General features: G+C 35.3%; 2 protein-coding genes across 2 annotated transcripts in view; both read right to left on the bottom strand.

Moving 5' to 3' along the window:
* Positions 1-14,449, bottom strand: part of LOC123903200 (F-box protein PP2-B10-like) — a 29,775-nt gene extending 15,326 nt beyond the window's left edge. Inside the window, exons 1-3 of the mRNA XM_045953125.1 lie at positions 14,180-14,449; positions 13,961-14,079; positions 12,134-12,574 (exon numbers count right to left, since the gene is read on the bottom strand). Coding sequence (XP_045809081.1) covers positions 12,134-12,574; positions 13,961-14,079; positions 14,180-14,449 — 830 coding nt within the window. The remainder of the gene's footprint in view (positions 1-12,133; positions 12,575-13,960; positions 14,080-14,179) is intronic.
* Positions 14,450-18,640: 4,191 nt separating this feature from the next.
* On the bottom strand, positions 18,641-20,069 carry LOC123903199 (F-box protein PP2-B10-like). The gene is made up of 3 exons (XM_045953124.1): positions 19,800-20,069; positions 19,578-19,696; positions 18,641-19,308 (listed from the first exon to the last, which is right to left on the bottom strand). Exons 1-3 carry the CDS (start codon positions 20,067-20,069, stop codon positions 18,837-18,839), a joined length of 861 nt encoding a protein of 286 aa, XP_045809080.1. The 3' UTR covers positions 18,641-18,836.
* Between the last annotated feature and the right edge of the window lie 5,569 nt (positions 20,070-25,638).

The raw sequence follows: 25,638 nt of genomic DNA, 5'->3' as shown, positions 1-25,638 counted from the left end.
ATTTCATCACCCATTGCATCCAGAGCATTGCAGATCCTAGCTTTGATTAGTGACACCTCCAGATCCACATCAGAGGGACACACCAAAAACTTGTCCTGAATATGGGATAACCTAAGTAAATCATCATACAGCTGATTGGAGAGGTTACCAAAAGGGTCAGAGGATGAGGGTGAGATATTGGGAATGGTAGAGAGTTTTGTTGGTTCATTAGCAGGGTTGTCAATGATAACAACTTCTGCTTCTGAAGTGTTAGGGGCACAAGTATGAATGCGTGGATTAGGATTAGGTTCAGGGGTTGATTCAGAGGAAGAGATGTCAGATGTTGATTCAGGATAAATGTGTTCAGGTGATGGTTCAGGAGATTTGTGTTCAGGGGTTGGATCAGGAGATTTATGTGGAGAGAGTTGTTTGGTGGGAGATGTTTGTTCAGCAGTTGGAATATCTGGTTGAGGTTCAGATGGTGGAATGTCAGGTGATTGTTTTTGTGGTTGAGGTTGAGGTAGAGGTGATTTTGGTTTAGGAGATGAGGAAGATTTGTGGGTTTCATGAGTGAGAGGCTGATTATTGAGGGGGTCAGGGCTCAGGTGTTTTTCTAGTTCAGAAAGAGGGTTATCAGAAGGTGAAATGTCAGGAAGAATAGTTCTAAGTGGTTTGGTAAACCCTATTCCAATTTCAGCTTCATTAAAGATGTACTGAGGAGATTTACCTTTAGGATCAGGGACATGTTTCTGATGCATCCTAGGATTCAGAGTTTCTTCATCAGACTCAGTTTCTGAATCAGACTGAGATTCAGAGGAGTCACTTTCTTCACTTTCCTCTTCATCATCAACAACAATTGGCTTCTTTGATGAAGTTGCAGCAGCTTTTCCAGACAAAGCTTCATGTTTCCTTTTTGTTCTTTGCTCAGCAACAGCTTCTTCTACTTTAACCTTCTTCTGAGCAAGAAGATCTGGTTTAACTTGTTCAGCTTTCCTCTTAGGTTTCCTCTTAGGATTATACATGTTTACAGGAGCTGGAGGGACCATACTCCTATCAACATTATAACCTTCATCCTTAAGAACTTTCAGGTAATCTTGAATGATGTGCTCAACATCCATTTCAGAGATTACTGGATATCCATCCACATACAAGCGATCTTCCAGACTAACTCTAAATGCTTGTTTAGGTTGAACCAGCTTGGTGTCGATTAAGTGCATCTTTGTTAAGAAGCTTGCATTCAGAACTTCTGGCGAGAGCTTCTGAGCCATAAGTTCTGGATAGAACTTCTTCAGATTCTGAACAATGTGACCTTGGAAGAGAAGATCTGAAAGTAGTCTAGAATAAACAATGGTTGTTTTCCTCTGAGACTTGCTTGAGAAGATGGCTTCACAGATCCTCTCAAAGAAATATTTACCCAGATTTACTTTCCTTTCAGTCAGAAGAAAGTAAATTAAATGACGATGAGGCCATGAAATAGTATCAGTACCACCAACTCTTGGACTGATAGTTGACAAAATAATCTTGAATAGAACCCTGCACTCATCTGTCAATCCTTTAACCTTTCCCTTCAACTTCATATCAATGCACATCCTGTGCAGAAGTTCGTCTCTGAATCTTGTATCCTTTTCAAAATCATCCAGCACCAAACCAGAGTTGTCCAAACCCAACAAAGCATTGAAGTGAATTGGAGAGAAGGTAAGATTGATACCACAGATGTTAGACCTAATCTGTGTACCAGTGAACTCCAAAAGACCCATCTCCTTCCTAGTTTTTCCTTTCAGACTAGGATCTCTTTCGATTGCTGCAAGTTCTTCTTGCTTAGCTTCAAACTTTGTAAATACTCTTGCTTTCATCCAGAATTTCTTCAAAAGATCTGGATAAATGGGACCATTCAGCATATCAAAATACTTATTCCATCCTTGAGCAGAGAAGTACGGCTTCACATCATACCCATTTTCCTTTAGACTTTCAAAATCGACCATCTTCTCAGGTAGTAACGTCAGTTGAGATTCTGGGAATTCCATCTCGTTCCCAACAATCTGAAGGTGTCTGAACATAAACGGAGGGATCTTTGTTGTTGAAGAAGATGAAGAACCAGCCATGATGGAGTTTGGGTAAGGGTAGGAACTAATGAGAGAGAAAGAAAATTTTGTTGAAGGTTTAGAGAGAAAAGAAAGTGTAGGTTGTGAAAGTGAGAAGTGTGCAAGTGTATTGTGTAAGTTTTATTTAAATGCACATAGTTAACACGAAAATAGCAAATTTGGGAAGTTACGCTAATTGACAGAAAGTTGAATACCAAAAATCATCATTAACCACCCACTACCTGACACACGTAGACCACGTGCAGAAATTTACTCGGTAACTGCTATTTTAATGGACAACTGTTCAGTAGCGAATACTAAACGTTTCCCACTTAAATAGTTCAGAGCCTCTGAGATATTTAAAATTCTCTATCAGAGTTAAGTACTTCAGAGCTTGTGTTTCAGATGTTCTGAATCATAAGTTCTGATATACATAACCTCTTACACTTTAATTGCCCAAAAAAAATTTTCATTCAGAGATTGAAAACATGTTCAGATGTTTCTTTATAAAATCAAATCTTTCAACAGGTAAGGCTTTAGTAAATATGTCAGCCCATTGATTTTTAGTATCAACAAACTTAATATCTATAATGCCTCTCTGAACATAATCTCTGATAAAATGGTGTTTAATTTCAATATGTTTGGCTCTAGAGTGTAGGATAGGATTTTTAGATAAATGAATGGCTGCAGTATTATCACAATATAAAGGAATATTGTGACTGCTTACCTGATAATCTTCTAACTGATATTTTAGCCAGAGTAGTTGTGTGCAACACTTAGCTGCTGAAATGTATTCTGCTTCTGCTGTAGACAAAGCTATAGTAGTTTGTCTCTTACTAGCCCAGGAGATAAGGTTTTCACCAACAAATTGACAATTGCCACTTGTGGATTTTCTTTCAATTTTATCTCCAGCATAGTCAGCATCACAGAATCCATTTAGCACATAATCATTGGATTTCTTATAGAGAAGTCCAAGATTAGTTGTTCCTTTCAGATACCTAAAGATTCTCTTTACAGCAGTAAGATGAGATTCTCTAGGATCTGACTGGAATCTTGCACATAAGCAAACACTGAATAAAATATTTGGTCTAGAGGCTGTCAGATAGAGTAAGGAACCAATCATACCTCTGTAGACCTTTTGATCTACTTTTCCTTCATCTTCTGACTTGCTCATGTTGGTAGTTGAATGCATAGGAGTGTTCATTATCTTGCAGTCATCTAGGTTGAATTTCTTCAGAAGTTCCTTGGTATATTTTGATTGATGAACATAAGTTCCTTCCTTCTTCTGATTGATTTGAATTCCAAGAAAGAATTTCAATTCTCCCATCATGCTCATTTCAAATTCATCCTGCATTATCTTAGAAAAATTCTTGCACAAGGAAGTATTAGTTGAACCAAAGATAATATCATCAACATAAATTTGAATGATTAAAATGTCTTCTTTGGTTGTTTTTCTAAAGAGTGTGCAGTCAACCTTCCCTTTCTCAAAACCCTTTTCAAGAAGGAAATTACTGAGTCTATCATACCAAGCTCTTGGAGCTTGTTTCAGACCATACAGTGATTTCTTCAATTTGAAAACATGTTCTGGGTTTGAGACTTCTTCAAAACCAGGAGGTTGCTTAACATACACTTCTTCAGAAATAAAACCATTTAAGAAGGCACTCTTAACATCCATCTGATACAAAGTTATTCCATGATTAACAGCATAAGATAGAAGTAACCTGATTGCTTCAAGTCTAGCAACTGGTGCAAAGGTTTCAGTATAGCCAATCCCCTCTTGCTGACTATAACCTTGTGCAACCAATCTAGCCTTGTTTCTTACCACTTCACCTTGTTCATTTAGCTTGTTTCTGAATACCCATTTTGTTCCAATAATGTTCTTGTGTGAAGGTTTGGGCACTAGAGTCCATACATCATTCCTGTGAAATTGATTCAGCTCTTCTTGCATTGCTACAATCCAAGCATCATCTTTTAGAGCTTCATCAATCTTTGAAGGTTCCATCATTGAGATAAGACCAACTAAAGATTCCTCATTTCTCAGTTGAGATCTTGTCTTCATTGGACTATCTTTGTTGCCTAAGATCAGTTCCTCTGGATGTGATGATTTGTATTTGAAAGTGTTTCTTGGGGGCTCATCATCTTCAGACTCATCAACAGCAGGTTCAGCAGTTGCTTCAATTCTTTGTTGTTCAGAGTCTGTAGGAACTGTTATGTTCAGAGGTTCTTCAGAGAATGAATGTTCTAAGTAGTTTGGAATATCTGAATATTGATCCTCTGATACCTGAAATCTAGACAAACCTTCCACAAGCTCTGACACTTGGTCAGGCTCTTTGTCATCAATTTTGACATGCATAGTTTCTTCCACAGTGTGTGTTTCAGAAATATACAGTCTGTATGCTTTTGAGCGTTCAGAATATCCTATAAAGATACCCTTATAACCTCTAGCATCAAATTTCTTTAGATGGACTTTGTTGTTTAAGATATAACAAGTACATCCAAACTGATTAAAATAAGAAATGTCAGGCTTTCTTCCTTTGAACAATTCATAAGCAGTTTTGTTTAATTTAGATCTGATATAGATTCTATTTTGAAAATAACATGCTGTGTTTACAGCTTCTGCCCATAAAAATTTTGCTACATTAGTTTCATGCATCATGGTTCTGGCCATTTCTTGCAGAGTTCTATTCTTCCTTTCTACAACCCCATTTTGTTGAGGACTAGGAGAAGAGAATTCATGCAAGATGCCATATTTTTCACAAAAGTTTTCAAAAGGTTCATTTTCAAATTCTCCACCATGATCACTTCTAACTTTTAAAATAGTGTAGCCTTTTTCATTTTGAATTTGTTTGTAGAAGATGCTAAACTCATCATAAGCTTCATCTTTTGTTCTTAGGAATTTTACCCAAGTCCATCTACTGTAATCATCAACAATTACTAATCCATACTTCTTTCCATTGATAGAGGCAGTGTGAACTGGCCCAAAAAGATCAATGTGAAGAAGTTCCAATGGTCTTGAGGTAGAAACAATGTTCTTAGGTTTAAAAGATGATTTTGTAATCTTTCCTTTTTGACATGAACCACAAAGTGTGTTTGAGTGATATTTGATTTTAGGTAAACCTCTGACAAGGTCAAGCTTACTAAGCTTAGAGATTAACCTCCAGTTAGTATGGTCTAACCTCTTATGCCAGATCCATTTTTCTTCACTCAAGGTCAAAAGACACATCACTTTTTGTTCATTCAAATCAGAAAGATTAATTTTATAAACATTGTTCTTTCTCAGACCTTTGAATATAATGGAGTTATCAGATTGTTTAGATACAGTACATGATTCCTTATTAAAGACAACTACATAACCATTGTCGCAAAATTGACTTATGCTCAATAAGTTATGTTTGAGTCCATCTACTAACCAAACATCATTAATAGATAGGGAAGAATTACCTACTGTACCTGTACCTATTATCTTTCCTTTTTGATTACCTCCAAAGCCAACAGATCCTCCTTCTTTCATAGTCAGCTTAGAAAATAGTTGTTTGTCACCAGTCATATGCCTTGAACATCCACTATCCAGATACCATGAATGATTCATGATACTTCTTTGAGTGGCAGGCTGTATGAGAAACAACTTTAATCATTGCGGTAAAACTCTTCATCACAGTTAATGATAAAGTCATCCCAGTATTCTTCCTCTTCATTTCTCAAGTTCTGATTGTTATCTTGAGAACTTGTCAGCCATTTGTCTAGGACATAAGCCCTTCTTCCTTTGCATAGGACTTGTTTCCATACTTTAGGTAGGACATATCCTTTCCTAGTTGGTAAATCTGAATGATACATTATTTCAGCTTTTGGTACCCATCTTCTGGGTCCACGCTTGTTAGTCCACAAATGCTTACTATGTTGTCTAGTGTTAGAGAAAGATCTAGGTTTGGAATAATAACCTTTTTGAAACCTTTTCTTTGTTTGAAATCTGTTATTGTTCCAAGATTTGGATTGTTTATGATTCCAGGGTTTGTATTTATCATCAATCCCATGTTCTGATTGATTATATCTACTGACTCTAGAATCATAAATAATCTGAGTCCTGTACTGCATCTGAGGTTTGGAGTTTGAATTTTTTCTTTTAAAAACTTCTGATCTTTTAGATTGACTAGCATCAGGTACTGAAGTTCCTTTGGATCCAGAATTTGAAGTCTCAGATGTTGAAGCTTTCAGAACATCTGAACTAATGTTCTCAGGTTCTGAACAACTTCTATCTTTTGAACTTTTCTTTCCAGATCCTGAGGCACTTGGTTCCTCTGAGCTGTCAGCTTCTAAATCACTCAGATCATCATTGTCATTTTCAACAATACCAGGATTCTTTCCCTCTTCACTTGGTGGAACAACATAATAAACCGAAGATTTTCCAACCTTTTTGGCAAAGGTCTTCAGCTTTGAATATGTTCTACCATATTCATAGCCAAGTCCCTCTCCTCTATGTCTCAAAACATTATAAATTCTAATAGCAGCTTTGCTCTTCCCAAGGTTGAGATGCACAAACTGCTGAAGAGCTATTTCCTGCTCATCAATAGGTTTGTGACAGACAGCACAACCCTTTTCAAAGTCATTTACTCTATTCAGAGTTTCTTGATATAGACCTTGAAAATGTTCTGCTTGCTCAGTCAGAGTGTTAAGCTTTTCTTGTAAAACTTTTTGTTTACTTAACACTCTGAGATGTTTCTCAATGACCTTGTTAAGTGCAGTTATAAGTTGAGATTTAGAACAGTCAGAAAATACCTCATCTGTTACTTCTGAATCTGATTCTGATTCATCCTCTGAGTCTGCATCTGAGTCAGTTGAAGCCATCAGGGCTAGATTTGCCTCTTCTTCTTCCTTAGCTTCTTCCTCAGATGATAGCTCTTCAAAAGTAGCCATCAGACTCTTCTTCAATTTGCTCTTGAATTGTTGCTTCTTTGAGCTGTATCTTTTGTTTTTGTCTTTGGCAGACATTTCTGGACAGTCAGCAATAAAGTGTCCTGGCTTCTTACAGTTGAAGCAGTTCTTCTGATCATCCTTTTTGCTGACAAAATTTCTGGAGCTGTTACCTCTGAAGTTTCTTTTGTTAAATCTGTTCCATTGCTGAAACTTGGTGAATAAAGCAAACTCATCTTCACCCATTTCCTCCTCTTGACCATCTGCAGAAGATTCCTCTTCAAAGTCAAGAAGCTGAGTCTTAAGAGCTTTAGAAGGAGTCCTAGTTGACTGTAAAGCCACAGACTTGGACTTCTTCTTAGCTTCTGAATCAGCATTCAGAACCATCTCATGGCTTCTGAGATTGCTTATCAGAGCCTCAAGACTCAGAGTCTTGAGATTTTGAGCTTCCTCTATTGCAGTGACCTTAGGTCTCCAAGCAATAGGAAGACTTCTCAGAATCTTCTGAACATGGTCATAGGTGGAATAACTTCTCTTAAGAGCTTTAAGACCAGATACAAGGATTTGAAACCTTGTAAACATAGTCTCAATGTTTTCATCTTGTTGCATAGTGAATAGTTCATATTGCCTTATCAAGAGACTAGCCTTAGCCTCTTGAACCTTTTCATTACCATCATAGGTAGCACACATAGAATCAAAGATAGATTTAGCAGTAGACTTGTTTTCTATTCTGACATAATCCTCATGCCTAATAGCACCAACAACAATGTCCTTTACTCTATGATGCTTAGTGTAGGTTTTTAAGTTAGCTGGTGTGAGTAATTTTCTATGCTCAATGGACAATCTTCCATGTTCATTTAAGTTTTCAAAAGTTACTCCCAGCTCAATCAAATCCCACAACTCATGATCAATAGCAGTAATATTGCTATACAGTCTTTCCTTCCACCACTCAAATAATGATGCATCACCATTGAATATAGGGGCTTTCCTGTTGCCACTATGTTCATGTGATTCATTACTTAAGTAGTCAAAACCAAAAGCATTTCTAGGACCACCACCAGCACCACTGGCATCACCGACTTCACCGGTTGTTCTAGTGCTACTATCGTCTCCTCCAGACATAGTGTTCTCACAAGATCTTTACTGTCTCACTGTTAAGTGAAAGTAACAGACCAGAGCTCTAGATACCAATTGAAGGTGTGAAAACACAAGAAGGGGGGGTTGAATTGTGTTTTAGTCAAGTTTAAAACTTTTTCAAGTTCTTAACTTAACTACAACAGCAGCGGATAAATAACACAATAAAACAAGTTGAGAGAGAGAGATCACACAAGCAATTTATACTGGTTCCTCTCACAAAACGAGAGTAGTCCAGTCCCCTTGCACTTCCAAGGGATTTCACTATAAACACACAAGATTACAATTGCTCAAGCACACAAGCAAGAGACTTCTCAACAATGCTCAAGCACACAAGCTTAAGACTTCACAATTAAGCACACAAGCTTAAGTTACCTCAAGTACTAGATATAATAAAGTAATGAAAAGTATACAACAGCTCTTAGTCAGAACCTAGAAGAACAAATACTAAATATTTGAACTAAATGTGCAACAACACAGTTCAGAGGTTCAGAGCTTTGTATGAGGAATTCAGAGTTTGTTCGTGCGTGATAATAATCCTTGATAATTATAATTACAACTGATTCCTTTAGTATATATACGACTAGGAAAGAGTCGTTGCAAAGATGACCGTTGAAGTAGATAACCTTTTGTCTTCAAGCAGCCTGTCTTGATACAGTTTGGTTGTATCCAAAACTAAGTAAGAGTTTCAGGTACTTTGACTACTGCAGAGAAGACTTTCCTTATTCAGCTAACACAACTGATGACCCACGTTCTCAAAAGAGAACAGACAGAAAGAGATTAGTTGTTCTGATCAGGCTTGAAAGGTCATTTTCTTCATTGGTAGAAGAGTTGACTTGCAAAAGAGAATCTTTACAAACTTCAAGAAGATCATCAGAGTTTGATGAAGCTAAGACCTTAAGAAGTTCTGAAGACTTCATCGTCTGAGAAGTACAACTTCTGAGTTATACGATCTTCTGAGTGCTTACAAACTTCTGAGGTCCTTATCTTCTGATCTTCAATCATAGCTTAATTGAATCTAAGTCCTGCACACTTCAATTAAATTTTTAGTCCTTCCAATTGTTTATTAATACTTTGTTATCATCAAAACTTTAATAGATTTAGGGGCAAACATTTTTAAATCAATTTTGTTCCAACAGGTAGTCCAAGAAATAATCGGATCACGAACTTCTTTATCTTCTTTAAAAAGATTGATATAGAATTCTCGTACCAAGTCTTTAAGGCTTTCTGGTTCATCCACCCATGTTCTATCCTCTTTGCGCAAAGAAATGATTTTGTTGCGTCTCCTTCTAACAATGGTTTTAGAATGATAATACTTTGTATTTCGGTCTCCATCATTAATCCATTGACTCCTAGATTTTTGAAACCAGAAGCACTCTTCCTGATAAAGGGTGACAAGAAGTTGATCTTGTAACTCTTTTTCCAAATTCTCAAGAAATATGCTATGTCCGTAGTTAGAGCTATTTTGGATACCATTAAGTCTATCCAAAATCTCCTTCTTTCTTTTAAATATGTCCCCAAAGATATCTTTATTCCACTTTTTGAGTTGAATTGTAAGATTGTGAAGACTTTGAACGATATTTGTGTCCTTCTCCCAGTTGGAATTCAGAAAGTCCTTAAAATCAACATGAGAATTCCATGCTGCCTCAAAACGAAAAGGACGGTTTCTGCTTGAAGTGGCATGCCCCTCTAGTGATACAATAATGGGATGATGATCAGATTGAACCCTTGGAAGGACCTTAGCAAACCCTTCATGGTATTTAATTCTCCAATCAACATTACATAGGACACGGTCTAGTTTCTTGAAAACTCTATCCCTTCCATTCCACTTAGGACCTCTCCAAGTAAAGCGTGTTCCTGCGGTAGTGACTTCTAGGAGGTTACAATCATTGATCCAACTGTTAAAAATTTGACATTTTTTAACATCTACTGGGGCACCTCCTTTCTTCTCATCTGGATAAGCAATTTCATTAAAATCTCCCATCACAAGCCACGGTTTGTTAATTGAAGTAGCAAGGTGTCTCAATAATTGCCAAGTATCATGTCTCTCATTCTCTCGAGGGCTAGCATAAATCACAGTGAGAAGCCAAGGTTCCATACCTTTCTCGCTAACCTGCACATGAAGAAAGTGAAAGTTATTTTGAATTAATTGAATTTGAATGTCTGCCCTGTTCCACATCAGCCAAATACCACCAGAAAAACCCCTAGCTTCGGCCATAACATAATTTTTGAAACCTAGCTTCTTGATAGTTTTTCTTGCGGTACTCCCACTACAGCGTGGCTCTTGTAAGGCCACTATATCAACTTTATTTTTCCTGCAGAAATTATTAAGAGCTCGCCGAAAATTTAAACTTTGAGCTCCTCTACAATTCCAATTAATAATAATCATTAAAATAATATGATATAAGAAACAAACTACTCCTAATAAAAGGATACATTAATTAAGAAACATAGTAGTGTCATGGGTTGTTCCCACACTATTATCTCCACTTCTTTGAGCCATGGTCATGTGTTCATCTCCATTAGATGTTGATTGACTTTCCACATTGACCGTGTTGTTTGACTCCATTCCATGAATGAATGTTCCAACTGTGTTGTTGTGCGTGTTGTGTTGTGTCTTGTCCATAGAGGAATGCATCTCAGGTTGTTCAAGATGTTTGAGCTCAAAGTCATGTTGAGCTCTATTTTCTTTTGCAATTGGCCGCTCCACATAAGCCTTCTCATCACCCATTTTATTTTGTATTCCAATAGGAATATTTTTGCTTGGGCCAACAAAATCATTTCTTTGCCTTTTTTTCTTGGACCTATTTTTGTTTCTACTACTAGGTGGGGTAGCATCATTTACGTGGCCTTGATGGAGGGGATATTTTCTATTTAACTTCTCCACCATATTAAGGAAAGTATTATTGGAATGTTGATTATTTCCATTAACAGGTTGCCCATTAAATCCATTTTTAGGAACTTTCTTGTTTTTGTTTCTTCTCTCCACTTTAATCCATTCCCCATGCAATAAATCAGGAGTTAATTCTCCAACGGCTTGTACCGATTTTGAAGGATTCTCATCATTATTCACCCCTTGATTTACGTTTTGATTTTCCATGATTTTTTCTCCGGCGCCGGAATCAGTCTTGTCGCCGTTGTTTTCACCGGAATTATTCTTTTTCTCTATTGAAACACAGTTTTTTTTCATTCCACAATCTTTTAGGACGTGGCCATAACATCCACACTGAGTACATATGATATGGAGACCTTCGTATTGCACATGGTACCAATCTCCATTAATTCCGACACGCCCGACCACCGGCTTCGTGAGATCAATTTCAACGCATATTCTAGCAAATCTTCCTCGAGCCACTCTCAGTGTATGCATATCAACTTTGACAGGGGTACCGACCATAGAAGCCAGCGCCCATAGAAGGCTCTCATCATAATACACTAGATTTAGACTCGGTATTCGGATCCATACCATAGTTTTATCTATCGTTGCGGTCGTGGCATTGAACGTTGGAGACCATTGACTGACCGCCAATATATGATCATAGATGATCCAAGGACCTCCATTGATGACTTTGTTCTTGTCTTCCACCCCATCAAACTTGACCATATAATAAGATTTACCAACATTCAATAATTCAAATCCTCCTGTGAGTTTCCACACATTCTCAAGTTTAGCCTTCATGGTATTGTAACCCAAAGATTTTCCCAGCAATTTAACAACAAGAGTATCCTTCCATGGCACACTCAGTTCAGCAATTACAGATTTTTCAACATGAAGCATAGGCATAAGCCGATTTCCTTGAACAAGCTCAACCTTAGCCTTGTTTGTTGCTAAAAGATCCACTTTTTCTCTTTCCATTAAAATATGGTTTCCCAACACTTTGTCTCTAAAAGAGATCATCTCTTTAGCACCTTTTCTATTAGCATTGTCACCATCTGGAGGTTTTGGTGGTATGATTGTCTCTATTGGTGGTTGAAAGGCACTTGATGTGAACGTGAATGTCATAATTTTCTTTTTCTCTGTGTACTTGGGCCTGATTTCTATTCCTTCAAATAAGAAATTACACTTCAACTGATTGGACTTTGTCTCAATAACACTCATGTGGATTTCTTCATGTTCAATGCTTGAATTGAAGAATTCTCCCATCTCAATCTCTAACCACTCATCACTTCTTATATTGGGACGTGGCAATCCTACAACCCTGTTCTGCAACCTACTCATATGACGGTTCCGTCTTCCTGCCATTTGCCACATAGGTTCCAAGTTTGGATCCAAACAGACAATTTTAGTGTTGTTATTGCCACCTTCGACACCAACAGATAAGTCGATAGGAAGGTTCTCCAATCCCCTGGGATCAATCAACTTGAACACAAGATAAGCCCCATACTGAGTATTTGCAGACAAGGCATGGGTGTTAATAATCCCACGAATTTCAAGCCACCACACAAGATCAAGCTTAGCAACTTCAGGGAACCTGTCCAAAATTTGTGAACAAAAAGATAACAGTGCGTGAACTAAGAAAAAGGTTGAAAATGATCATTAACATCACATAAGGAGTATATATACTAACAATGCAGGCTGCCAGGCTCATAAACTAAAATTTGGAAGCTGGAAAACAAGCATAACAAAATTTATTTTAAGTGTAACTAGATAATGATAAAGCTCTCAGTTAATAAGTTAAGTATATTTGTTTTTTATCCATAAAGAGAAATTTTCAGACAATGGACCACCATCATCACTGTTATTGAGGTTCCGATTTGGGTATCAGTTAAATTTGGGATTAAATAATCTAACAAGAAGTATTCACCTAAAAGAAAACACGCTGAGAAAATGAGACTGAAAATAGAAAATATCTTCATTCAACTTCTGAAATGATAAAAATGATCTTTCATATAACTAGTACAATCTGTAGAAGCTATGGATTTTGAAACATTTACTTATTTATGGCATGGTCTTGGAGTAGAACACCACATTAAGCACCTATTGGCCAAACCTTCTTTACTAACATTGATTTAGAATAATCATCACCAAAAGTTGATAATATGGAAGCAAAAGCCAGTTGATATCAGTACAAGAGGGAAGAGCATATTTACAGAAAGATCCGGTTGAAAATATGTGAAAGTAGTTATTTTTGCTTATATGTGGGTTCTTATTTGAAAACATATTGTATGTACTCATTTTATACATAGTCGTCGTTTACGACTTAAGCTATTTTGAATGGACATTCACAAATTACAACATTTGGTAGAAAGACAACTAAGCTATGAAGCATGGACACATTTAAGATTAAGCGTGTCACGGTGTCTGACACTTGTATGACACTCGTACGACACATGTCAGATAATTCACAATTTTTTTTTGCTTTTTCCTTTGTTTCAACACTCCTTGAATCAGTGTCCAACATGTGTATGACATGATCAACTTAGACAAGTGTCCCAAAATATGACACTCAACTTAGACAAGTGTCCCAAAATAAATTATTTTTATTTGCATCAACACACCTCCTTAGACACTCATTGGATACATCAACAAGTATACTATTGTATCTTAGTATTTCAGAACATCTTTCAAATAACGACCAGACATTGTACTATTTTATCTTAGTATTTCAGAACATCTTTCAAATAAAATAAATTGTTCAATTAAGATGCACATGTAGATATTTTGATTATCAATTTAGATATATAAATAATAAATAATATTAATATTTTATTTAATTATAATAAATAAATCAACATATATGTAGAAGTGTCGGTGTCCGTATTTTAAGTTAACAGTGTCGCCATATCTACGTCCTTGTCGGAGTCCGTGTTTCATAACCAAGATATCCAATTAAGTTAATGATGATATGTTAGCAAACCTGGATTCAGGCATAGCAATCCAGTTCCAATAGCGCTCATCATCACCCCAAGAAATGGCGAAAGATCTAGCAGCAAGCATGATACACTTTTTCCCACTCCTTCTATCTAATTGAAAGCTCTACATTACAACATATCCAATTGACATTAGATTTTATACAACAGTCAAATCAATGATAAACCCTAACATTCGATAAATAGGCGGTTAGAAAGAAGAATACCTTTTTACCATTGTCGATGATGATAGGTCGATCGGATAGAGCGAGATAGAGAGCCTTTTTGGTTTGAATGTTGGCAAGGGAAGGAGAGTGTGAGATGATAGAGTCGATGAAATTGGGATCGGAAGGGAGAAATTGATCCCAGACAGCATCGGAATCGGCGGCAGAACGGAAAGTCTTGGAAATGAGGGAGAGCCTTCCGGCGTCAAGCGGAGTCGTACGAGAGAGTATGGTGGCAATGCACCCTTCCGGCAAGTCGTCAAATGCTGCCATTCTTCTTCAACTTTAACTTAGAAAGAGATATATAAGTTTGACCATTTATTTATACTATTGTTTTTTAGAGTTAAATGATTTTTTTTTAAAGACTTACCATATATTTGTTACGCATTGAAAAAAAATAGTGATTTTGTTGTAAAATAATTTAGAGGCGGTTTGTTATAGCTTATTTTAGATAAAAAAACTATTTTTTTTATAAAAATAATCACTTTTAATTGTTTTGCATCTGTTTGTTACCGATATTTAAAATAATCAGAAGCTAAAAATAATCAGAAAACAGCTAAAAATAAGAAGCTACTAAGAGTAGCTTAATAAATAATAGATTTTTTTTAGAGGAGAAAGAAAAGAAATGTTAAAAGAAGAAAGTTATTTATAATTAAAAAAAATCACTTTTATCCCTGTGAGCTTAGCTCAATTGGTAGGGATATCGCGCAATATGTGCAGGAGCACGGGTTCGAACCCGGGACACTCCAATAATTCACCTTTAAGGTGGATTTTCTAGCCACTAAGCTACTTGACAAAAAAAAATTCACTTTTATAAGTTCTATCCAAACAAACTAAAAATTATTTTATTTTAAAAAAGTGATTTTTACTATAATAAACAAACACAAAGTAAATTCAACTTTTCAAAAAATCGTTAAAAACTAATCTCTAAATTATTTTACATCAAAATCACTATTTTTTTAATCCGTAACAAACGGTCTCTTAGAGATTAATTTTTAGAGATTTTTAGAAAAATTGAATTTACTTTTTGTTTGTTTATAATAATAAAAATCATTTTTTTAAAATAAAATAATTTTTAGTTTATTTGAATACAACTTATAAAACTAATTTTTTTTAATTACAAATAACCTTTTTTTTAACATTTCTTTTCTCTCTCCTCTAATAAAATCTATTACTCCATCCGGTCCTATATATAAGAAAAGTTTGACTTTTTAGATTAATTATAAAATGAATGTATTTAGATTATATTATAGTCTAGATATATCCATTTTAAAATGAACCTAAAAATCAAAACTTTTCTTATATATGTGAAGACAAGCTTCTAAAGTGAAGTTATTTTGATGACGACAAACATGCGAAAAGAAGAAAAATATTGGTCATGATCAAGTGTTCAAGATTGAAGATGGCGATCAAGTTCATGAAGAATTTTCATAGGTACAATATATATAATTCATTGTTATAAGCTTTAGGTGCTCATAAACTTTCATTTAAATAAGTTAAAAGTTGTTATAACAATGATACACCTTTTCAATCTTAAGTATTTTTTAACTTAGAAAATTTTCAAGTTTTTAACTATGGAAATCGATTTACATACACTCTGTCGTTTATGAACTTTCTGAAAACCAACAGGGTAAATCGATTTACCCATATAGGAAATCGATTTACCTAAGTGTAAATTGGAAATTTTTTAACGTTATAACAGGAGAAATCGATTTCCCTCTTTTGGTAAATCGATTTACCTCTGTTTTTTTGAAAAATTCTGATACGTAAAAACACACCTCTTCATAATTATATCCTTTCAAAACATTGTCATATTATTTGCTAAGAAGTGTCTTTATTCAATATAAATTCAATCAGAATTTTCTTGAAACTTACTCATCATTTTCATTATCATTATTATAACAATTCTCTGATCAAAACTTTCAAAAAACTCTTTAAAAGTTTCCTGAGCACTTAGAGTTTAATAATACTGATTGTTATATTGTTAGAATTTTGTTATATCAAAATTCTCTTATACTCAAACTTGTAATCAAATTCTGTAACTCTGTATTGTTGCTTGTTTTCCTGGTTTGTGGAAACAAGTGTGTTTGAGAGAAAGTGAGTGTTTTCTCTTTGTGTTGTTTTGTGGGATATTGTTAGGGAAGCCTTGGGATTAGGCTGTCTTGTAACAAGGATTCTGACATAGTGAATTCCTTCACAGGGTGTGAAGGGAGTGGACGTACCGATAGGGGAACCACTATAAGTTTTCTGTGTCTTTCTTTTCTTCCCTGCACTCTTTATTTTTCTGCACTTTTATTCATATTTTTCATCTAAACCTTCGAGAAAAATAAATTTACCATAACATCTCAAAAATAACCAATAAAAGTCATCATACCTAATTCACCCCCCCTCTTAGGTTGCAAATTAAACTTACAATATATAGGTCCGGAGGGAGTATTTCATAAGCTACTCTTAGTAGCTTCCCAATTTTAGCTATTTTCTGATTATTTTTAGCTTCTGATTATTTTTAAAACATGTAACAAACATATGCCAAAAAAGTTTGGTCCAATATCCCTACCAACTGAGATAAGCTCACGAAAAAAAAGAACATCTCTTTAATTTGTAATAAACAAAAATCTGTCAATTTGGTTAAAGTTTGGGTTCTTGTGAGGTTGAAGAAATGAGTTTCGATGGTGGTTTGGAAGTAAGAGAGAGTTGTTGAGGCAAAATTCCAATTTGATGTTTTAAAGATAACAAACATCTTAATTATATTTTAAATGTAATTCTGATCTCATTGTTATCTAACAAGTGCTCTTGAGTGTTTTAATTAGCTAGGAACAATTAAGCTTCTAATATCAATGATATTCATTATGCTTTGGCAAAAAGAGAAGCTTCATGATCAGTCTGAGAATGATCTCTGGTTTAAACGCAACATTCTCCTCATGAACAAGAATAAATGCAAAAGTACTTATTTCATTAAGTCAACTATGTACAAGACAAAGAAGCACTTTTATCTTGGGTACGAGTACGAGTATGGGTAATTACCCACAAAAATGAAACGGGTATGGGTGCGGGTACGGGTACCTTAGTACCCACTCCGCCCCATACCCACATAATATATATTTATTTATTTTGTATTTATTTTTATATAATAACATATTTATACCAATTTTAAAAAATATAACAACTATTAAATTATTAGACATTTTTAATAAAAATGTTTATTTATAATATAATACAAACACAATGTGAATATGTCACCAAAGAAATGAACTTTAACATGAGGTTGATAAATTTTTTGTTTATAATTTTCATGAGTCAACATTAAAATCTTAAAAAAAAAAGTAATTATATTAAAACAATATGATATTTTATAATCGATCAATTTATTTTTAGCAAAACTGCGGGTAACGGGTACGGATATGGGTACTTAGGTACCCATAGGGTATGGGGACGGAGACAAAGTTTTTTACCCACACGGATATGGGGATGGGTACGAGTATTTTTTCAAACTGCGGGTATGTGGATGGGTACTATAGTACCCTACCGATTGTCATTCCTATTTACTCAAGCACAGGTACATTCTTATGTTTATGTCAAAAACATTGCTTTCTCATTTTGTATTTGATTTTAGGAATAAAAACCACTGTATCTCTTGGATTGAAGCTTTAATTAGTATTTTAAATTAAATATTTCCTCTAGGATTATAGTGGTATATTAAGACATAAGATATCTTTAAGTATAAGATGCATATTTGCCAATAATAAGATGTAATGAGTGTATATCATGCAAATTTAATTTAACTTTTTTCGATTTTTTAATGAATGATAATTAATTTATAATTTTCTTGGTTTTGGGCATGGCTTCATAATTGACATTTTATATTTATAAATTATTTATAAAAAAAAAAACTTGAATTTGGCTGCGAAATCGCTAGGAATATGTAGCTAGAGATTTATTGCGAAATCGTTGTGACAATATCCTAGAAATTTAGTTAGGAAACATAAAGATTTCAACAATATTTAACTATGAATTAGTTGGGAATTATAGCTAGGATTTTCTATATATTAGTTGCAAGTTAGCTAGAAAATATTTTACTAGGTGATTTGCCGCCCAATCCATGTTAGGACCTATACGACAACTAATTCACAACAAATCTGTGGCTAACTCCAGAATTTTTTGTAGTGGGAGGGATTTACAAAAATTCTTCTAGATTCGAATAAAAGGAAAAATAATTTATACTTTGTAAATTCAAATGTAAACAAATTTCATCATAGTTATCATCAACGAGCTTGGTAAAATACAACAGAAGGCGTGATAAACATCATTTCCCTATTATTAAAATATCATTTTATCTATTTTCCGGTAACCTTATTACTCCTTCCTTTCCTCGGAGCAAATGGACTCCGGGATGAAAGAAAGAGCTAACTAATGCGAATCATATAAGATCAAGTACCTAGCATTCATAGTTGAAGTTCCCTTCCCATATCAAAAAATGGCAGCAAATAAATATTTGCATTAAAATATACACGAAACATCCAAAACACAAGTTATAATAGGCAATATTATTTATTCATACACTTTGTCAAGAGACAATTTGGAACAATATATCTCTCTTGAAAAGTTCCTTCCGGCAGGGGAAGCTGTAGCTTATGGTTTTTTATAGTTTGGTGAATGTTGTTTAACCTTCTTCCTTGGGCCTAATTTCTATTCCTTCAACAAAGAAATTTAACTTCAACTCACCAGCCTTTGTCTCGATAACACTCATGTGGACTTGGTCATGTTCAAGGCCTGAATTGAAGAATTCTCCCATCTCAATCTCTAACCACTCATCACTTCTTATATTGGGACGTGGCAATCCTACAACCCTGTCCTGCAACCTACTATTATGACGGTTCCAACGACGGTTCCGTCTTCCTGACATGTGCCACATAGGTTCCACGTTTGGATCCAAACAGACAATTTTAGTGCTGCGATTGCTACCTTCGACATCAACAGATAAGTCCACAGGAAGGTGCTTAAATCCATGAGCATCAATCATCTTGAACACAAGATAAGCCCCATACCGAGTATTTGGGGACAAGGCAAGAGTGTTAATCATCCCACGAATTTCAAGCCACCACACATGATTAAGCTTAGCAACTTCGGGGAACCTGTCCAAAATTTGTTCATAAAAAGATAAGAGTGGATGAACTGACAAAAGGTTGAAAATGATCACATATATGAAGCGGTGCCGGTTTCCTATGTATTTTAAATTAACAGTGTCATTCGCATGTCTGTGTCTATGTCAGAATCTGTGTTTCATAACAAGATATCCAATTAAGTTAATGATGACATGTTACCTGGTTATTACCTCTCAGTAAATTACGTTATAATGAACAAAATTAAATAAAGCAATTTGAAAAGTTAAGAGCTAGCAAACCTAGAATCAGGCAAAGCAATCCAGTTCCAATAGCGCTCATCATCACCCCAAACAATGGAGAGAGATCTAGCAGCAAGCATGATACACTTTTTTCCACTCTTTCTATCTAATTGAAAGCTCTATATATTCAAAATTATCCAATATATATTAGCATTTTATACAACAATCAAATCAATGATAAACCCTAACATTCGAAAAATCAGCCATTAGAAAGAAGAATACCTTTTTACCGTTGTCAATGATGATAGGTCGATCGGATAGAGCGAGATAGAGAGCCTTTTTGGTTGGAATGTTGGCAAGTGAAGGAGATTGTGAGATGATAGAGTCAATGAAATTGGTATCGGAAGGAAGAAATTGATCCCAAACAGCATTGGAATCGGCGGCAGAATGGAAAGTCTTGGAAATGAGGGAGAGCCTTCCAGCATCAAGCGGAGTGGTGCGAGAGAGTATGGTGGAAATGCAACCTTCCGGCAGGTCCTCAAACGCTGCCATTCTTCTTCAACTTTAACTTACCAAGAGGTTTATTGGTTGGAAGCTTGGAGCATTTATTTATACTATGTTTTTCAGGGTCAAATGATTTTTTTTTTTAAGACTTAATGTTGAAGAAATCTCTTCATTTGTAGCAAAACAAAATCTCTTTAATTTGTAAACAAAAATCTCTTTGTAATTAATTTTGGTTCCAGATGTCCACTACTAATTTATTTAGAAATCTGGGTCTATTTTAATATATTTTAAATGCCATGATTTGATTATATCTGGGTCTAAGTCTAACAATAGAAAAAGATCAATATTTCTTGAAAAAAAAAAAAAGAAGAAGATCGATAAAATTCTAAGAAAATTCCCTTAATAATTTATTCAAAACATTTCATGTCACCGTATTTTAGATTAAATATTTGATGGAGAAATCAAAATTGACAAATTTTAAACTAAGAGGACAAATTTTGCAAAATGGTAAAATAAAATTGCAATCAAACCAATTTTTTTAGACAAGTGATAAGACTCGCATAAAATCGTGACACATTTTGATAGAGCATTTTACTTGCTTACCAGATTTATTTTTGGAATTGGAATAGTGGCGGAGTTATGTCACAGGGGTTGCGATGGGGAAAGGGCGGCTGGAGTTGGAGAAGATCCTTGTTTATATGAGAGGAGAGGAATTCTTGGCGGGTTATTGTTCTCTGTTACATATTGTTATTTTGTAGAATAATGTTTCTAACAATTATTAATTTTAGAGGATCACTCATTTAGAGTCTTTTTCAATCAAACAAGCCTATAAGACTAGTAGAGAGGAGGAAGATGGCATGGAGGCGGGTTGAAAATAGCAGTCTTTGCTTGGCGTTTTCTAGCGAATCTGAAAGATAATCTTTATAGGAAAGGAATATTGCAGGCAAACGCTCAACATTGCAACTAACATAGATCTGTTGGAAGGAAGCTTTAATAGGTGGAGAATGTGTTTAAATATTTGAGAGAGGATATGAAACTTGTTGGAAGGGAATGCTACTTATATTATTGAGTGTTTGTAATTTTTGGCTTGGTTTACAAATGACTACCTCTCCCCTATTTATAGTCTTCAAGGGAGAGTTCTACATACTCCTAGAGACTCTTCTACATGCTTCTAAGAGAGAGTTCTACATAATTCTATGAGAGAGTTCTACACACTTCTCTCTACTACTACATATTATAACTTCTACTAGTTATTTCTACATATCTCTAGAACATTCTTTAGACTTACTACTTATTACTAAGTTTGGGCTTAAAATTCCTAAGGCCCAAAACAAACCCAAAATCAATTTACATATTCAACACCCCCCTTAAACTTGATTTTGCTACTCCAAGTAAATATCTTAATTTGACAAAGTGTTCACGCTTGAGAGGTTTGGTGAAGATATCAGCTACTTGGTCATCTGTCTTCACGTACTCCAACTTCACATCATTGTTAGAAACACACTCTCTAATATAGTGGTAGCGTGTGTCAATGTGCTTACTTCGATCATGGAAGACTGGGTTCTTTGCCAAAGCTATTGCTGACTTGTTGTCCACGAATATCTTGGTCGGCTCCTTTTGCGGCAGACTTAACTCCTTTAACAGGTTTCTCAACCAGATTGCATGACAAACACATGAAGTGGCCGCCACATACTCTGCCTCACATGTGGAAAGAGTGACAATCGATTGTTTCTTTGACATCCATGTGAAAGCTGTGTTTCCAATGTAGAAAACAAAGCCGCTTGTGCTTTTTCGGTCATCCACGTCTCCTCCCCAATCACTATCGCTATATCCAACGAGCTTGTAATCATCAGAAATAGAGTAGTACAAGCCTAAGTTTGTTGTACCTTTGATGTAGCGAAGAATCCTCTTTGCCGCCTTCAGATGAGTTGTTGTTGGATGCTCCATGTATCGACTTACAACTCCGACCGCATACAAGATGTCAGGCCTCGTGCATGTTAAATATCGTAAGCTTCCAACCAAGCTCTTAAAGAGTGATGGATCCACTGTTTCACCTTCCTCGTGCTTTGATAGCTTGATTCCACATTCCATTGGCGTGCTAACTGGGTTTGCATCATCCATCTTGAACTTCTTGAGTACCTCCTTAGCGTAACCTTCCTGAGTGATTAGGATTCCATGATCCTCTTGTTTCACTTCAATGCCGAGGTAGTAAGACATTAATCCAATGTCGGTCATCTCGAACTCCTTTGTCATCTCTTTCTTGAACTCTTCAAACATGGCTGGATTGTTCCCCGTGAAGATCAAGTCATCTACATATAAGCACACAATCAAAATATCTCCGCCTTGCGCTTTGATATAGAGTGCGTGCTCATATGGGCATTTGATGAAGTTCTTATCTTGGAAATACTTGTCAATTCGAGCATTCCAAGCTCTTGGGGCCTGTTTCAACCCGTAGAGTGCCTTCTTTAGCTTCAAGACTTTTTCTTCTTCTCCCTTGACTTCGTAGCCTTGTGGTTGCTCAATGTAGACTTCTTCGTCAAGGACCCCATTTAAGAAGGCTGACTTGACATCCATTTGATGTATCTTCCACTTGTTTTGAGCTGCCAATGAAATGATTAGTCTAACAGTTTCTAATCGAGCAACTGGAGCGAATACCTCGTCATAGTCGATGCCGGCTCTTTGACTGTATCCTTTTGCCACCAATCTTGCCTTGTATCTTTCAACTTCTCCTTTGGAGTTTTTCTTTGCTTTATACACCCACTTCACACCAATCGCCTTGTGCCCTTTTGGAAGTAAGACCAACTCCCATGTTTCATTCTTCTTTATCGCCTTGATCTCTTCGTCCATGACAGTTCTCCAAGTCTTCTTCTCGAATGCTTCTTGGAAGTTCATGGGCTCGCAATCCGCAAATAGACAAAAAAGAGTAAGATTGTCTTGATTTTCGGTTACCTCGTAAATCTCTTGCAAACTTCTAAAGTGAGGAGTCTTTTCACTTGAGCTTTCTCCTTCTTCAGAACTCGGGGTTGGTGAAGCCGGCGGAGTAGCAAGATCTTCTCTTGATTCCTCTGGTTCCACATCATCTTCTTCAAATTGTAGAAAGAAGTTGTAGTCCTTATTACTCGTTTTCCAATCCCACTCTTTGTGCCACTTTGTGAGCAAGATCATGTTGGTACATCGGTATTGACTTGAAAACTTGGAGTGTTCTCCTCTCAAGGTCTCATCTCATGTTTAATTCCCTCTTAGTGAGTTATTCTATATAGGGCTAAAAAATTCCGGATTTGATAGGACCACATAAGTGATTGGTGAGATCGATTGGTCTCTTGAATTAGTTGGTCCTTAGGTCGGATGCCGATTTTTTTTTAAAAAAAGAACATAGATCATGAAATATCAAATTACACTCTAATTAAAACCAACCCTGAGACTAAAAAACAACTCAAGCAATAAAAAGGCCTTTTTTTTTTTGTTACGAGCCATAAAAAAAGGTTTTTTATTTGTCTTGGAAAAAAATTGGAATGTATTTTTCTAATTTTTCCCGAATTTGAACTAAATTTTTTTTCGAAAAACACGTTTCGAAGTTTTTACCAAAAAGAAAAATGAAAAAATAGGGGATAAAAAAGAAACACGGAAGATGGGAAGAGAAAAATTCTAAATAAATTACAAAGCAACTCATCAAGGTGTAGATTGTAGATACATCCCTAATGTCGTCAGCTACATCCTGAACCACTTATTTGGGAGGTAATTGTAAAAACTGGTGCACAAATTAAACTCATATCCAACAGAAATTCTTAGGTGAGTCATCACCTAACCATTTCACCTAAGAATTTCTCCATATTAACAAGGATATCCGCAAATTTATTCACTTCTTGGTAAACAAAAATTATTCTAATCTCCCACTCCAAAGCGAGCAATGTTTTATGCCTTAATCTTCGTCAAAATGTTCCAACCATTGGCACTTCCAATTTTTCCATCGCACAAACTTTGGACAATCACAACTGGATCTTGATTCTCCGGTTTCAAAATTTCATGTTGTCTCGCTGCCATACATAACTCCCTAAATTAGTTTTGCCATATATGTCATTGTGACACGTAATATTTTTTTCAATGCTATTAATCCGGCAACCATGTTCATCACGAAGCAGACCACCACAACCTGCACTTCGAGTATCATCCAATTCGCAGCACCATCAATAATGTTTAGAGACAGCCATCTCTGCATAGAGGCGCCTTCCATGATACATGAACATAATGTTTGGATATCACATGCAAGTTATTCCCCTTTTGCTATGGCATTGTTGTAATCACTTAGAAAAGCAATCACCCGTAACCAAAAGGACTTGTAAAATTGGTGTCATGAAGTCGTTAGTTCCCCGACTTCCATAATAGTCTTTCCAGTTTAGAATAAGGTGTTTAATATTAATTTTCATAAGGATTGTTCAAAAAAAAAAAATTCATAAGGATTACAAAAATTCTTCTAGTAAAAAAAAAAATTTGTAAACTCAAATGTAAGCAAATTTTAACTATTTTATTTTTTATTTTTTTTTTGGTAAAGGCAAATTTTAACTAATTTAATCGTAGTTATCATCAACCCAAGCCATTGGTGAATACAACAGTGGGGCTTCTGATCACTACATGTTAAATTTTGGTTTTGTTCAGAGTATTTATATGTATAGTTCTATACTCATTTTCATTTTAAAACAGATTATTAAACACTATATATTTTATATATATATATTCCGGTGACTTTTTTTTTTTTGACAATATATATTCAGGTGACTTAAATTCTAGTCTATTAAGGCATTTTGTCTAGTGACCAAAAAAGAAGGCATTGGTTAAACTTCAATCAATGTTGGCAACCATGCACATGTTGTGAAAGAGAGACCTAACACTACAAGAAAATACCAGATTTGCTGCGACTTATTTTGTGGCTAATTCGTAGCTAATCTCTAGTAAAACAGAGTTACTACAGATTTGTTGTGAATTAGCTGTCTTATAAGTCGTAGCATGGATTGGGCGGCATATCATCTATCAAAAAATTTGCTAGTTAATTTGAAACTAATATAAAGAGAATCTTAGTTAGTTCCCAATTAATACCTAGTTAAATAATGTTCAAAAGTTTGTGTTTCATAACTAAATCGCTAGGATATTGTCACATCAATTTCGCAATAAATCTCTAGCTACACGTTCCCTAGCAATTTCGCAGCTATATCCAAGCTTTTTAGATTTTTTTTTTAATATTTATAAAATGCCTTTCTATTCAAAACTGATTAGGCTGGATTGTAAACTTTGAATGAATCATCATCATTCCTATATAGATGCTAATACTCCATAATGCAAAAAGACTCCAAATTAATAAATAAAAAAACTATAGCATACATGTAATTGATTTCTCCTACACATATTCATGAACCAATTTCTTCACCTATTTAATCATTCCCCACAAAACCACTAGGAAATCCCATTTATTCATCAAAATGATGTAAATGACGGTTGTGTCAAACCAAAATAACCAGCTAGTAAAAAATGAACTAAAATAACAAGCTAGTCTAAATTGCAACTGAAAAAGCATTCTTTACATATCATGGAAGTGTAACTACTCAAATAAATGTAACTTGCAATT

This window comes from Trifolium pratense, linkage group LG1, assembly GCF_020283565.1.
Source record: "Trifolium pratense cultivar HEN17-A07 linkage group LG1, ARS_RC_1.1, whole genome shotgun sequence".
Lineage (NCBI taxonomy): Eukaryota > Viridiplantae > Streptophyta > Magnoliopsida > Fabales > Fabaceae > Trifolium > Trifolium pratense.
Note: the sequence above shows the minus strand (reverse complement) of the source record. Positions and strands in the feature narration are given on the sequence as shown.